The 14401-nt window shown below is 48.3% G+C and overlaps 1 protein-coding gene across 1 annotated transcript in view; it reads left to right on the plus strand.

The window, feature by feature from the left end:
• The first annotated feature begins 8308 nt into the window (after nucleotides 1-8308).
• Nucleotides 8309-14401, plus strand: part of LOC145393492 (translation machinery-associated protein 16) — a 92104-nt gene continuing 86011 nt past the window's right edge. The window contains exon 1 of the mRNA XM_080267617.1: nucleotides 8309-8446. Coding sequence (XP_080123743.1) covers nucleotides 8444-8446 — 3 coding nt within the window. The 5' untranslated portion in view covers nucleotides 8309-8443. The remainder of the gene's footprint in view (nucleotides 8447-14401) is intronic.

The raw sequence follows: 14401 nt of genomic DNA on the forward strand, positions 1-14401 counted from the left end.
CTTCCCTCAATTTTTCACCCCATCCCTCACCACCTCGACTGGGGGCAGAGTGGCACAGTGGTAGAACGTTGGACTCAGGACTGGGGGGTCGTGAGTTTGAGCCACGCCCGGCAGCTGCCATGCAGGAAGGGGTGGCGCCCTCCTGTCACCTAGCAGAGCTATAATATCTAATAAAATCTAGCTCAGGGGAACATTTCCCCCTCCCTTCCCCGCCTCAAACCACCACCATCCTGCTTTCTGCCTTCCCATCAGCCCCATCTGCCCCTCCAACACTTAGCCCTGTGACCCCACCACCGTGTGGCTTACAGTCCTCCTCTACCTTACCCCCAACCAGCTCTCCTATTCCCCAAACCCCCAGCCCCCCCTTCACACCAACTACAACCAGATCGTCCATCCCCTGCTTCCCACCAACCACCACGCTATCCCCCCTCCCCTAACACCTTCAGCTCCAACTCATCCTCGTCCCAATCCACCATCAGCCCACCCCACCCTGTACCTCCATCCAGCGATTCTCCTTCCTCCCTCACCCCAAGCTGCACTTCACCAGCCTCCTCACCGCCCCCATGCCTTCCCTGTTTCTGTCTCCCCCCACCCGCCTTGTAGCCTTAACTCAGCCTCCAGCTCTACATCCTCCTTCTCCTGCCTACATAACAGACGGAGCTGCATTTCGGTATTCACAAGATCAGGCCAACAATCACGACCCCCGAACAGGTATAGCCCCACACTACCACCACACAATATAACCCTACTCCTGGCACCCCTGTCAACCCCCAGTGCCAACCCCACACCCCATCCAACACCACAACCCCCTGAAATCAGGTCCTTCACAAACACACACTCCTACCCGCCCAACTACACCATTACCTACCCCTCTCACGGTGGTACTTTTGCGTCCACTCCAACCTATGACAAGCCAGCCCCAGGGTCAAAGGTCATCATCCGACTCCCTGCCACAACTGCAACCATTACCATCACCGCCATCTCCTCTCTCCAACCGCAGCTGACTCAAGTCATGTTCATCCATTATGCCTTCTGGGTCTCACAGGACGGGCAACGAGGGAAGATCCAGAAAATACAACACCTGCTCTTGCTGCTAACCATTTATGCTCACCTCAGCTCCTTGATCCTTATCAAAGAACCTGACGAACGATCTTGCTGCTGGTATTGCCTCCTCCACAATCTCAAGCCGACCACCGTCACTGACCAGGAACAACCACTCAACCTCCTGGCAAGAGGATGCGGCTTAAAGGATGTCTGGGGTGGTAAAACACCTGGGACTTCAGCTCAGACAGAAAAGTACACCAAAGTTCCGTCTCCAACTGCAACCAGAAACCACCACCGGGTAGCTGAAATATGAGTGTCCGCACCAGAAGGACACAAGAGCCAGCACACCCAGCATCCGGAAGTCCCTCTAACCTGGAGCTGCCGCACTGCCACCATCACAACCTGAGCCACCAGTAATACAGCAGAGGCTCGTCAGCTTAGTGCCTCCTAGAGGCGGCACAACCGAGCTTGCTAGATGTGGCTTGGCAATGCAGAAGCGGTTCTAGTGTTTCAGAATGCTTGCCAGACGTGGCACAACCGAGCTAGCTAGAGGCGGCTTGGCAACGCAGAAAGAGTTCCAGACCACACACTCCCCAGAGTCCGGCAGGCTTCCCCCACATGACGCTGAAGCTGGAGTCAGTCCCCATTCCACACACACACACATCCCCTCACACACATAAAGGGTGCCCTCCTACCCCTGAAAAAAGAATCCCAGGCTTAGTAATATATACCTGTTGTCCTGACTATTACGAGTTCCTTCCAACTTCACTGCTAGACCCACTCTGGGTACAGACCACACCAGTGGCGTACCCAGATAGTTGAAAAGGGGGGAGTCCCTTTTTTTAATCTTTTTAACTGTGTAGCTCTTGACTTTGGCGAACGTAACATGCCTGTACAGCTGGGGGGTTGGGGGGATGCTGTAAGCCACCCCCAAGAAAATTTTGCATTTTGACCAATTTTATGTTCATTTTGAGGCCATATGGGATGGGTATATGACATAAATATAGCATATATATACACACACACACGCACACACACACACACACACACACACACACACACACACACACATATATATATATATATATATATATATATATATATATGTTTGCAGAAGGGGGGCTATGGCCGCAGGGTCCCCCCCCTCTTGGTACACCACTGGACCACACTACTCTATCCCCAGGCTAAGAGAGAGAGAGTGAGTCAGACATCGGGTCTCCAATTTGCCAGAGCCAGAGTCGTAGTCTATTTCCCCATTGGTCATACCTCAAGTAATTCACTACATCCCAACATCCCCTACAGACGTAGAGACAAAACCCAGCCCCTTCCTTTTCGAGAGAGGTCCTTGTGATGGGCATCAGTGTTTGTGGGACGTCTCCTTCAGATCTCCCCTCCCAATTCCTTTTCGTCCCACTTGACCATTTCTTGTATATAAATCCTACAATACTGGATGTAAGGTAGTACACAGAGGCTTGTGCAATAATAAATCTTTTGTCCTGCCATCTGAAGTTTCTGTGTATGCCCTGTACTCTGAAGGTCTGTTGATGCCTGCTTTAGTGTTCCTCCCTGTTTAGAAGAACCCTACTAGAGCAGAAGGACTCTGGCATAACACTGGTGGCAAGCGGTGGTTCTACAGTATATATGGGGGGAAGGCAAAGCAGAGTTTCTGTCACCCAGGTACTCGGCACTGTATTACAGACGCCAACATGGCGGTGCTAAGGTCCCACTTTGCCATTCCCAAGTACGACTCCGAGCTGTACAATAGTACAATTTATACTGAAATGGTTAAACTGGTGTTTGATTTGGTATAAGGAAGACCCACTGAAGACTGCAGTATTACTCTCCCACTTGGGAAAGTCAGTAGCCCTGGTAGCCAGGAAAATTAACCCCCCCGTGCACCGCAAGTTTTCTGTATGTGTGTGTGTGACATGCCCATAGAAAATGCCACAAGGGCAGGCTGGACTTGCGTACAAAGGAAAACACTCCCAAATATTTTATATGCCCCAGAAATTGGTTATAATGGTATAAATTGTTTACCATCATCTTCTCTGATGTTTATACTATGATAAGCTAATAAAAACACACCAAACTGCTGAGTAAAAGTACTGTGAAAGTACTGAAATGAAGTGAGAATACTGTTGTTCAATAGTGAAAATAACTGCCCTACACTCTAACATAAAATTTTACCTGCATAATGCAAGAGCTAATTGTATGTCTAGATACAGAATTTCATGAGCTTTCATGTGGTGTTGTCAGAATTCTGATCAATTAATAGTTTTTGAGTAAATCACCAAAAAATCACACGTGCCCCCCCATCCCCTCGAACTGAAAACCGAGAAAATGCCGACTATTTGAGAGTGTTGCCCTGGAAATAGACACCCTTCTCTATGATGCATCAAATATTGATGCATTTCATGCTAAACCATAATTTTTGGTGAATATTTTTGTCCACAATTGCCTAATCGACATCCCTTCTGACCAATGCTGACAAGTGCATCATAGTGCATCATCGGTTCCTCTTCAGACTAACACCATTCTGACTCGTTTTGAGTCATTGTGTGTGAAGGGGTTAACGCGGCCCTAACATGGGCATAATTCAAAAAATTGTCATCGACTCTGTCAAACCATCCCTCAGGGTGGTCGTCGCTCCGTCACAACTGAACGACGTGAAGTTCAAAGGAGACCTTGATGTTACCCTAATGGATTTACGGAAACTCATAATGTCTGCATATGCCCAGCTCACTGAGAAACAATGAAACCAACACATTTTTGCTCACTTTATATGTGTCCTACCAAGTACCATCCAGGAACATTTTACGATTCATAACACACAAGGGTTTGATCAAGATATAATAACGATCTGATGGTTGTTAACAGCACATGCAGGGAGACAGAAACAGACTGGGGCCATGCACTGTGTCCATACTCAACTGGGTCAGATGACTGAAGAGTGGCAAAGTGCAAATCACCACTTCAGTCCTTGTATCTCCCCCTCCCCACAGGACAAACAGCTGCGGCAGGACAACTTAATCTTGATCAACCCTTGGGAGTTCAATGCTTGTAGTACATCCTGTGCCCTGCACGATATGTGGGAAAAAATCAAGGCCCAACATAACTGGTCAAGTCGACAGGGCCCACCCCCCACCGCTCTGCCCCTTTCCGCGTTGTGTAGCCAACAATGGCACCCAGATGGAGAATGCAAAAGTAGGACTTAAAGTTGAGGTGGAGCCAACAATCCTCCTCGATAATAAGGAGGTGCCCATAGAAGAGATGGAGACCTCAGAAGCCCGACTGGATTTATAGGCCCTCCCCCGTCAGTTCTGACCTGGCAGGGACAAGCAGCAACCAACTCAAAATGCCAGTCTTCGTGAAAATCAAGCTTAAGTCTCTGTGTGGCTTTTAGTGGAAGGTGCTGCATGTTCTTGCCTGTATATACGGTACTACCATAGAAACTGGGCAGCCTTCAAACCCCTTCAGCCCTCATCCACTGCCCTCATTGAGGCAGGGGATGTGCCATTGGCCCTGAAGGGTAAAACTTGCCCACTCGTAGTAACCACCCTGGAACCGTCCCCCCACACTCGTTACTTGTTAATTGTGTTGACTCCAAATGTACAGCATACAACAGCTATCTTAGGTTGGACCTATTACAGAAGCTGGGTGTCACCATTGACTGCCAGCAGCTCCAATTCAGTGCCAGCCCCCTTGAAGCCAGCCTGCACACAGTGGTGCAGGCTGTCACAAAAAAAAAAAAAAAAATACCATCATGCCACCTCACCACCAGGCGTGGGTACTGCCGAGTACCGTGGCCCAGCAACTCTTGGTTTTCTCTCCACAGATGGACCAGCCATTTTCTGCTAACTGCCTAATTTCCCCAACAATTGTCCACCCCTCCACCTCAGTACCGTCATAGTCGTAGGAGAATTGGAGACGTTAGATGCCTCTCCAAGAACCTCTGGACGCGACCACCCCCAACGCCCTCTCCCTACCTGGAACAGATATTCTTCTGCTATCAGGAGGGCCTCACCTCACATCTGGAAGATCTGGGTCATACCAAGGTCTTACACCACCCAATCCACACTACAGGACCTCCCCTGCACCAGCTGTCGCATTGGAAAAACCCGATGCAGCACCTTAAGAAAGGTTGCCAGGTCCAACAGATGCTTGATGCAGGGATAGTAACACCCTCCAACAGCCCCTGGTCTTCCCCTGTTGTCTTAGTAAAAAAGAAGGATAAATCCACGAGGTTTTGTGTCGATTATCACCAGCTTAATGATGTAAACATAAAAGACGCTATGCCACTTCCTTGGATCAACGACTCCCTAGACTCTCTATACGGCACGCTGTGGTCCTCCTCCACCTTAGACCTGCAGTCGGGCTACTGGCAGATACCCATCCAACCAAAGCATTGTAACAAAACCGCCTTTTCCACCAGCAGTGGATGGTTCTACGAATTCAAGCCATTACTGGCCACCTTCTCCCACCTAATGGAGTCGGTCCTGCAAGGGCTCACCTGGCAGACGTGCCTAGCTTACCTAGACAATGTTATCGTATTCGGGCACAGCTGAAAAGAACACCTCAACTGCTTAGGGCAGGTGCTGCACCGTATACAAACCGCGGGTCTGAAACTCAAACCATCCAAGTGCAACTTGGCACTTGAGTCCGTCACTTTCTTCGGCCACATCACCTCATCAGAAGGACTCACCCAAGATCCTGACAAGCTCCGCGCCATCACAGAGATCACCTACGGACGTCAAAGGAGTCCGTTGCTTCCTTGGCCTCGCCTCCTACTACTGGCAATTTGTCAGTGTTATGCCAAGTGTTTTAGGGTCGGCTTCCCGTCCCTTGAACTCCTATTCTGCAGCTGGGTTCCTTTTCTAGTCCGAAGCTTAGGAAACTAAGGGAGACACAGGGCACAAAAACTCAGGGCAACAACCTTACACGTATATTGGTAAATTCTAAATTGGAATGGGTAGATGTCATAAACAGGAATCTAGATAGTTATATAACATGTACTGAGATCAGTAGTAGTATCTCGCAGGATACTGTTGGGACAATAGTTCTGGATAAAAGTGAATAGTACAATGGCCAGCACTTTAGGTGTTGGGCAAGGGTATCGGTCACTGTCACTTTGAGGGAAATTTACATTGTGGTTGGAATAGGCAGCTTGGTTATAGGTCTTATGTCGCGGAAGAATTATATTACTAGAGCCAAGATAAACATTCACTCAGGTCACTGTAATCACTGTTCGGCTCCTCTCGCTCTGTCACTGTTTCACTGTTGGTCAATACTCCCGGCACTATAGCACTGATAGAATTTGGGCTTAGTTTCCCTCTAATATCTTAACACTGCTCGATGTCCAGGTCACTGTTTCACTGTCACTGCACTTCCACTGTCACTCACTGTCGGGACTTGGTAGGGTGGCGGCGTTGGTGAAGGGCAGCGGGAGAGCTCAGCCCAGCTCCTGAAGGGGGCTGAACTCTGCAAGGGGCCTCCGTGTTCTGCAGCCACAGGATCACTCATAGGGGCATCCTCTCTCATCCGGGGCTGCATGCGGTGAAGGGCCCTGCACTCTCGGGGCTGGAAACAGGGGTCAGGCCCTCAGGACTGGGGCCGACGAGTTTCCTGAAGCGCTTACTCAGGTGCCTGACGGAGGATGAGTGTCGTCTGCATTAGGGTGGGGAGAGGTCTCGCCCAGGGGTCCTTGGGGCAGCCCCAGGGTCCCATCAGCTGTGGTCTCCTGCTGTCAGGGATGCCGTCAGGATTGCGGCGTCGGCCCCCGTAAGAGTCCGTTAGGTAGGGTCCTTCTGGAGCTGGCTGGGTGGAGAATAACCCTGGGGACAGTACAGGGCCTCTCCATGGATCCTTAAGACTGAGGCCTTCCTCCTGAAGGTTGCCTCGCTGGTGGTGGACAGTAGGGTCGTCTGCGTCCCTGCCAATTGGCAGGTCTGATGGCAGAACGCTCTCTCATAGTGGAGTCATAGGGGATGAGGGGCTTTGGTGCTCCTCCCCGGCGTGGCTGCTGGCCGTTGCTGGGTTCCCGTGGGCAACGAAACGAGGGCGGTTACTGGCCGTCCCTTTGTTGTAGGTGCAGGTACCAGCTGTCGCCTGGGCCCGACTCCCTGACAGGGATGCAGGCGAAGTGCGGCTACCAGCCATCACCAAAGCCCCGTGTGGAGGATGACATGCCAATGAGGAGCGGCTACCGGCTGTCTCCTGTCAACGGATGCGGCTACCGGCCATCGCCTGTGTCTTGTCCTCTGAGGCAACTACAGGAGGAGAGGGGATGTACCCTTCTCTCCCTAGTGCAGCTACCGGCCGTCGCTGGTTCCTGTAGGGAGGTATAGCAGCACCTGATGGAAGAACGGCTACCAGCCGTCTCCTGCCATGTGGCCCGGCTACAGGCCATGGCCATTTAAGGGCGTGGCTACCAGCCGTCGCTTGAGCCCGGATACAGGCCATGGCTCTTTGGGGGGAGCGGCTACCGGCTGTCTCCTGAAGGGCAGAGTGGCTGCAGGCCGTCTCTGGGAAGCCTTTTATCAGCTACTGGCCGTCTCCTGAAGGTCTGAGCGGCTACTGGCCGTCTCACAAGGGCACTGCTGCTGGCCATCGCTGGGGTGCTGCTCGGAGCTAAGGAAGTAGCTCCACCCCGATCCTGTCGAGGGTCAGCTCACCCGCAAGGTAGTCTCCGTTTCCTGCTATGGTGGCGGCGGGCGAGTTCCGGGTCATAGGAGCACGCGGCCGGTGTCGGGCCGCGCTCCGTCTGCCCCTCCGTAGGCTCCTCCTGGGGGTGTTGTGATGCCCTCGGTGACTATACCCTGCATTTTAGTCAGGAATTTCGCCAACATCGCCAAACCCCTACACGATCTTGCGGAAAAGGGGCAGGCCTTCCAATGGACTCCCCCGAGGCTCGAGGCTTTCGAAAGAGGCACTCAAGCACCACCTCACCACGGCGCCGATAGTCGCATTTTCCGATTATACCCAGCTCTTCCGGTTGTACACCTGTATCTCCCTAGTCGGGATAGGCGCCGTCCTCCCACAAGTCAGGGAAGGCAAGGAGCGCATCATGGCGTGGGCTGTGACCCTCAACAGTAAAATAAAAATAATTTGCGACGAAAATACCATCGATGAAGTGTCGTAGTACTGTCTAAAATACCGAGAACACGGATCAAAGTCTCGTAATTCTTTGTCTAACTGAAACTAATTTTACCGACGAAAGCATGACAACTACCGAAGGACCAGTACCGAACTACAACAGAACCGAACTTCAATGTAAACAAAAGCATATGGTCTTGCTTTTTCTGAATTTTCCCAGAGTAGGGACGCAGAACTACGCTTTACAGTAGTGTCAGTCATTTTATCAGGAAAGTAGGAGTTTGATAATCGAGAAAGCTGGGAGAAAATGGTAAGAATGAGTTTTTTTTTTTCCTTTTAAATAGGTAAAAGAAGGTTTACCAAACTCTGATGATACTCGAAATGGTATTGCAGTTAAGGTAGGGGGAAAAAAAAAAAAGAGGGTAAAACTCTAGTAGAGCCCAAGTTCTTCGGTACATTATCAACATTTTGTATATGGAAATTGGGGTTAAGAGTCAGAGCAAATGTTGGTTCATGTGTCACGAAGTAGTGTACTGTACCGTAGTGCTTTTCTGAACCACCTCTCTGGTAGTAGGTTCATTCACGGATGTGAAGTTTATGACAGGTTAATGTATGTTTCATCATTATCCAAGCAATTCATGACATAGAGTCAATGGAAATAACTAATAAGTTGCCAAGATTAGGAGGTTTTATTTTACAAGTACACAATATGGAACTCAGTAAAATAAAGTTTAGACAGGCCATCAGAAAAGATAACTTTTTCTTGGAATACAATACCATTTGCAAATGCATAATAACTGAGATTACCCATCAGTTAAGATGCTCCACACACACAAGGTCTTATCCATGAGAGCTGAAATAAAGAATGTCCTCATAACTCTTGAGTTCCTTTCCTTTCCTTCTGAATTACCAGCCGTCGCTGGGGGTAGGGGGGTTTCAAGAATACTCCCCCAGTATCCCTGCTTGTCGTACAAGGCGACTAAAAGGGTTGGTGGTGGGTTAGTGCCCCACCCCGTGAAAAGAACTAACTAAAAAAGCAAATAAAGCGCCTCGGACCCGGACGGACCATACGTTGACGACTAAGGAACGGACAAAGGACATTCTGAGGGTAGGAACGTGGAATGTGAGAGGAATGAATGATGAAGTGAAAGAGAGAGAGATTGTTCAGGTGCTTGAGGATGCAAAAGTGGATATATGTGGATTGACTGAAACTAAATGGAAGGCGAAAGGATGAGAGAATGGGAATACGGTGTAGGTATATGTGCGGGAGTCAGTGAGAATGAGAGGGCAAGAGAGGGAGTATGTCTGATGATAAGCAAGAAGTGGAGGGAGAATATAAGAGAGTATGGAACAGTGGGTGCAAGGATTGTATGGGTGAGGATGAAAGTAGGTATACAAGCATGGGCGATTGTATGTGTGTATGCTCCAACAGAGGATCGAGTGGCAAGAGTGAAAGATGAGTTTTGGGCGAGAGTAGAAGCATGTATGGAATAGTTTGAGAGGAGCGAGAGAGTGCTGTTGATTGGAGACATGAATGGCAAAGTTGGGAATGTACGAGTGGATGGAGTGGTTGGTCAGTGGGGTGTGCCAGCTGAAGTAGATGGGAATGGTAGTGCTTTGGTGGACATCTGTGCTGGTAAGGGGTTGGCAATAGCCAACACCTACTTTCGTCATAAGATGATCCACCGGTATACATGGAGAGTAATGAGGAGGATGGATGGTGAACTTGTTGAACGAAAGGCAATGATAGACTACGTGTGTGTGGATGAGCGAATGAGAAGACAAGTGTTGGATGCAAGGGTGTGGAGAGGGTGGGGGAATGGAGTCTCGGACCATCACTTAGTGATGGCCAAGGTAGAGCTGCAAAGAAAGTGGTTGAGGAGGCGAAGGGGAACACAAGAGGAAGCAGCTTCTGTGAGAAGAGTGGAGAAATTGCAAGATAGTGAGAAAAGGACAGAGTATAAGAGCATAGTGGAAGAAAGATTGGGAAGGTATGAGCTAGAGCAGATGGAAGGGGTGGAAGACGTATGTAAGATATTCACGGAAAAGATAAGCGCAGCGTGTGAGGCGGTTTGTGGAGTGAGGAGGAGATGCAAGGGTGTGCAAGGGACAGCATGGTGGAATGATGAGGTGAAACGAGCTGTGGAACAAAAGAAGAAGGCATATGGTGAATGGTTGGCGAGTAGAGGTAGGGGAGAAGATGAGAGAGAGAAGAGAGAGGTATATGTGAACAGGAGAAGGGAGGTTAAGAGACTGGTGAAGGAGAGTAAGAAGAAAGTGGATGAAGAGTTTGGGAGGAATCTGAGTGTGAAATGGAGGGAGAGTAAGAAATTGTTTTGGAAGGAGGTAAAGAAAGTAAGGCAGTGTGAAAGGGGAAATAGTAGGGGAGTGAAAGATAGGAATAATAGATTGTTGGTGGAGAAGAGAGAGAAAGTGAGGAGATGGAAGGAGCACTTTGAGGATTTGTTGAATGTAGAGAGTGAGAGCAGTGTGAGTATAAGTGGTTGGGGAATGGCTGGGAGAAGAAGAGATGAGAGGAGGGAGGAAGAGATCAGTAGGTCGGAAGTAGTGGAAGCGATGAAGAAGATTAAGCTGGGAAAGGCCCCAGGAATTGATGGAGTGTGTGGTGAAATGCTTAGGTATGGGGGTGAGATTGTTGTGGAGTGGATATGGAAGTTGTGTAGATTGGCTTGGGAAGAGGGAAGGGTTCCAGAGGACTGGAAATCAGGTATAATTGTTCCTCTGTACAAAGGAAAAGGGGAGAGAGAAGTATGTGGTAACCATAGGGGTATTTGCCTTCTTAGTGTGACTGGTAAAATATATGGTAGAATACTCATTGATAGGGTTAGGCGTATGACAGAGGAGCTAGTTGGAGAAGAACAAGGGGGATTTAGGAAGGGAAAAGGGTGTGTAGACCAGATATTTGTTCTAAGATGTTTAGTGGAGAAGTATCTAGAGAAGGGAAGGAAAGTGTATGCTGCCTTCATGGACTTGGAGAAAGCTTATGACAGAATAGATAGGCAAGGTATGTGGAAGGTATTAAGAATATATGGAGTGGAGGGGAAATTGTTGAGTGCTGTGAAGAGTATGTATGAGGGAGCTAGGGCTACGGTGCGAGTGAATGGTGAGCTGAGTGAGTTCTTTGATCTCAATGTGGGACTTAAACAGGGGTGTGTAATGTCTCCATGGCTGTTTAATATATATATGGATGGGGTTGTAAGGGAGGTACAAGGTAGGGCAGTGGATGTGGGGGTGGCCCTAATGAATGAGGGTGAGATTTGGAAGCTTCTGGTGTTGCTATTTGCTGATGATACAGTATTGTTGAGTGAAGATGAATGGGAGTTGCAAGGTTTGGTGAATGAATTTGGGACAGTGTGTAGGAGGAGGAAGCTGAAAGTTAATGTAAACAAAAGTAAAGTTATGGTGTTTGAGAGGAATGAAGTCACAGAGTGTGCAGTGAGGTTGGATGGTGAGGATATGGAGAATGTGAGTGCATTCAAGTACTTGGGTAGTGTGATGAGTAAGGATGGAACTTTGGGGGATGAAGTACGTGAAAGGGTACAGCAGGGAAGGAAGGTTGTTGGTACACTGAAAGCAGTGATGAGAAATAGGGAGGTGCGTATGGAAGTTAAGAAGTCACTGCATGATGGTATTGTGATTCCTACCCTGACGTATGGAAGCGAGGCGTGGACCTTGCAAGAGGGGAACAAGTCAAGAGTGAGAGCAGTGGAAATGAGTTACTTGAGAGGAGCATGTGGAGTGACGTGGAGGGACAGGTTGACGAATGAAGAAGTGAAGGAACGTTGTGGGGTAGATGTGGATGTGGTTGAAAAGATTAGGAGAAATACACTGAGGTGGTTTGGACATGTGGAGAGGATGGAGAATGAAAGACTGACTAAGAGGGTGTATGTAGGTGAGGTGGAGGGAGGGAGAGGGAGGGGTAGACCAAGGATGAGGTGGAGGGATGGAGTTGAGAGGTATATGAGGGAGGGGGGGGTGAGTTGGGGGGAGGGGAGTCAAATGGTGGGTGACAGAGTGACTTGGAGGCGTTTTGTCTGCGGCCACCCTTTGCGGGATTAGGGCGTCGGGCTATAGATAGATAGATAGAAGTTTAATATACAGTATAACATTTCCGGCTTCTTGACTAGGGCAGGGATAGATTGGTTTGCTGTCATTGCAGAGACATAAAGCGCTGAATGCAGCAATTTCACTGTGTTGCAAGGTTGCAACTAAGGACTGTCTTTATACAAATTTGGGGGTGTTTGATAGGTGTAGGTTTCATTAGGCTAGGTATAGTTTAATGAATAATCCGTAGTTGTATCAGCCATTTTTTGCATGCTGAGGATGATTTTACCTTCAGTGTTGTTGGGTTTGCTACATTTGTGGGGGGAAGAGGGGGAAATGGGCAGAAGCAATCATTTCCGACACAAATGAATGTCAAATTAATTCATTGCATCAGAAAAAATTGTTGCCCTACGGTAGGGGTGTAATGTGTACTTGTAAAATTTTACCAGTTACAGGACAGGTGAATGGTGTTTTCACAGCTTGGGAAGATCCTGTGGTAAATTTCAAGAAGACAGGACCACCCTCGTGTTCCTGAACTCGATTCTTCTGAATTCTCTACACTCTGGCTTCAGCTTTCCTGTCATTCTCGACTAAATATATCTGTGCTGTTTACTTATCTCCTAATTCTACTGACTATCAAAAATTCTTTGACTATCTTACTTCTACGATGGAACACATCCTATCCATTTCTCCTTTCTCTGAAATCTCCATTCTAGGAGATTTCAATGTTCACCACCACCTTTGGCTCTCCTCTCCTTTCACTGATCCACGTGGTGAACAAGCCTACATCTTTTCTATCCTTAATGACCTAGAGCAGCTTGTACAGCACCCTACCCGTATCCCTGACCGCCTTGGAGAGAGTTCCAACATACTTGACCTCTTCCTTACAACTAATCCTTCTGCTTACACTGTTAATCTTTTCTCGCTATTGGGCTCCTCCAATCACAACCTCATCATCTTAACCTGTTCTATCGCTCCACTACGGCCTGCGGACCCTCCAAAGAAACGTCATCTGTGGCACTTTGGAGCTGCAGATTGGGAGGCCCTCAGGCAGTACTTCTTTGATTTTCCCTGGAATGATTATTGCTAACATGGCCCCATCTGGGTGTGCCTTGCGCATTACGGAGGTTATTCTCTCAGGCATGGAAGCATACATTCCTTTCTCATTTCCTGTGACTAATGCACGAAAGCCTTGGTTTAATCACGCTTGTTCTAATGTTGTCTGCAACAAGGAGAGGGCCTATAAAAGGTACCGGAGCCTACCCACCCCTGAATCACATCTTTTATACGTTTCTGCCCGGAATCGTGCTAAGTCTGTACTTCGCTTTCCTAAAAATAATTTCATCCGTAGTAAATGCTCTCAACTCTCTAACTCAAATTCTTCCCACTCCTTCTGGCACCTTGCCAGAAACCTTTCTAACAACTTTACCTCATCATCCTTCCCTCCTCTTTTCTACTCTGATGGCTCTGTAGCTATTTCTTCTACTGATAAAGCAGATCTCTTCGCTCAGACTTTCTCCTCCAGTTCCACCTTAGACGATTCCGGTGCTGTTCCTCCATCACTTCCTGCCTCTGACTTCCTCATGGCTGACATTAAAATTTCTTCAGCTGATGTATTTTCTGCCATCACAGGCCTTAATACTAATAATGCATATGGACCTGATGGAGTCCCACCTGTTGATCTCAAGAACTGTGCTTCTGTGCTTACACCCTGCCTAGGCAAACTCTTTCGCTTTTGTCTCTCAACTTGTACCTTTCCTTTTAACTGGAAGTTTGCTCTCATTCAGCCAGTCCCAAAGAAGGGTGACCATTCCCAACCCTCGAACTATCGTCCAATTGCTTTAACATCCTGTATCTCTAAAGTTTTTGAGTCTACAGTATTCTTATTAGAAAAATTTTAAAGCGTCTTTCCTATCACAACCTTCTTTCTGATCATCAGTATGGGTTCCGTCAGGGATGCTCCACAGGCGATCTTCTCACCTACCTTTCAAACTCCTAGCCATCCTCCTTTCGGGACTTTGGCGAAAGCTTTGCCATTGCACTTGACATCTCAAAGGCTTTTGATCAAGTCTGGCATAAATCTTTAATTTCCAAACTGCCCTCTTATGGTTTCTATCCTTCTATCTGTGCCTTCATCTCTAGCTTCTTTTCTGGTCGTTCTATAGCCGCTGTTATAGACAGCCATCGTTCTTCTCCTAGA

Source organism: Coenobita brevimanus, chromosome 24, assembly GCF_032717465.1.
Source record: "Coenobita brevimanus isolate Jiangsu-jjx chromosome 24, ASM3271746v2, whole genome shotgun sequence".
NCBI lineage: Eukaryota > Metazoa > Arthropoda > Malacostraca > Decapoda > Coenobitidae > Coenobita > Coenobita brevimanus.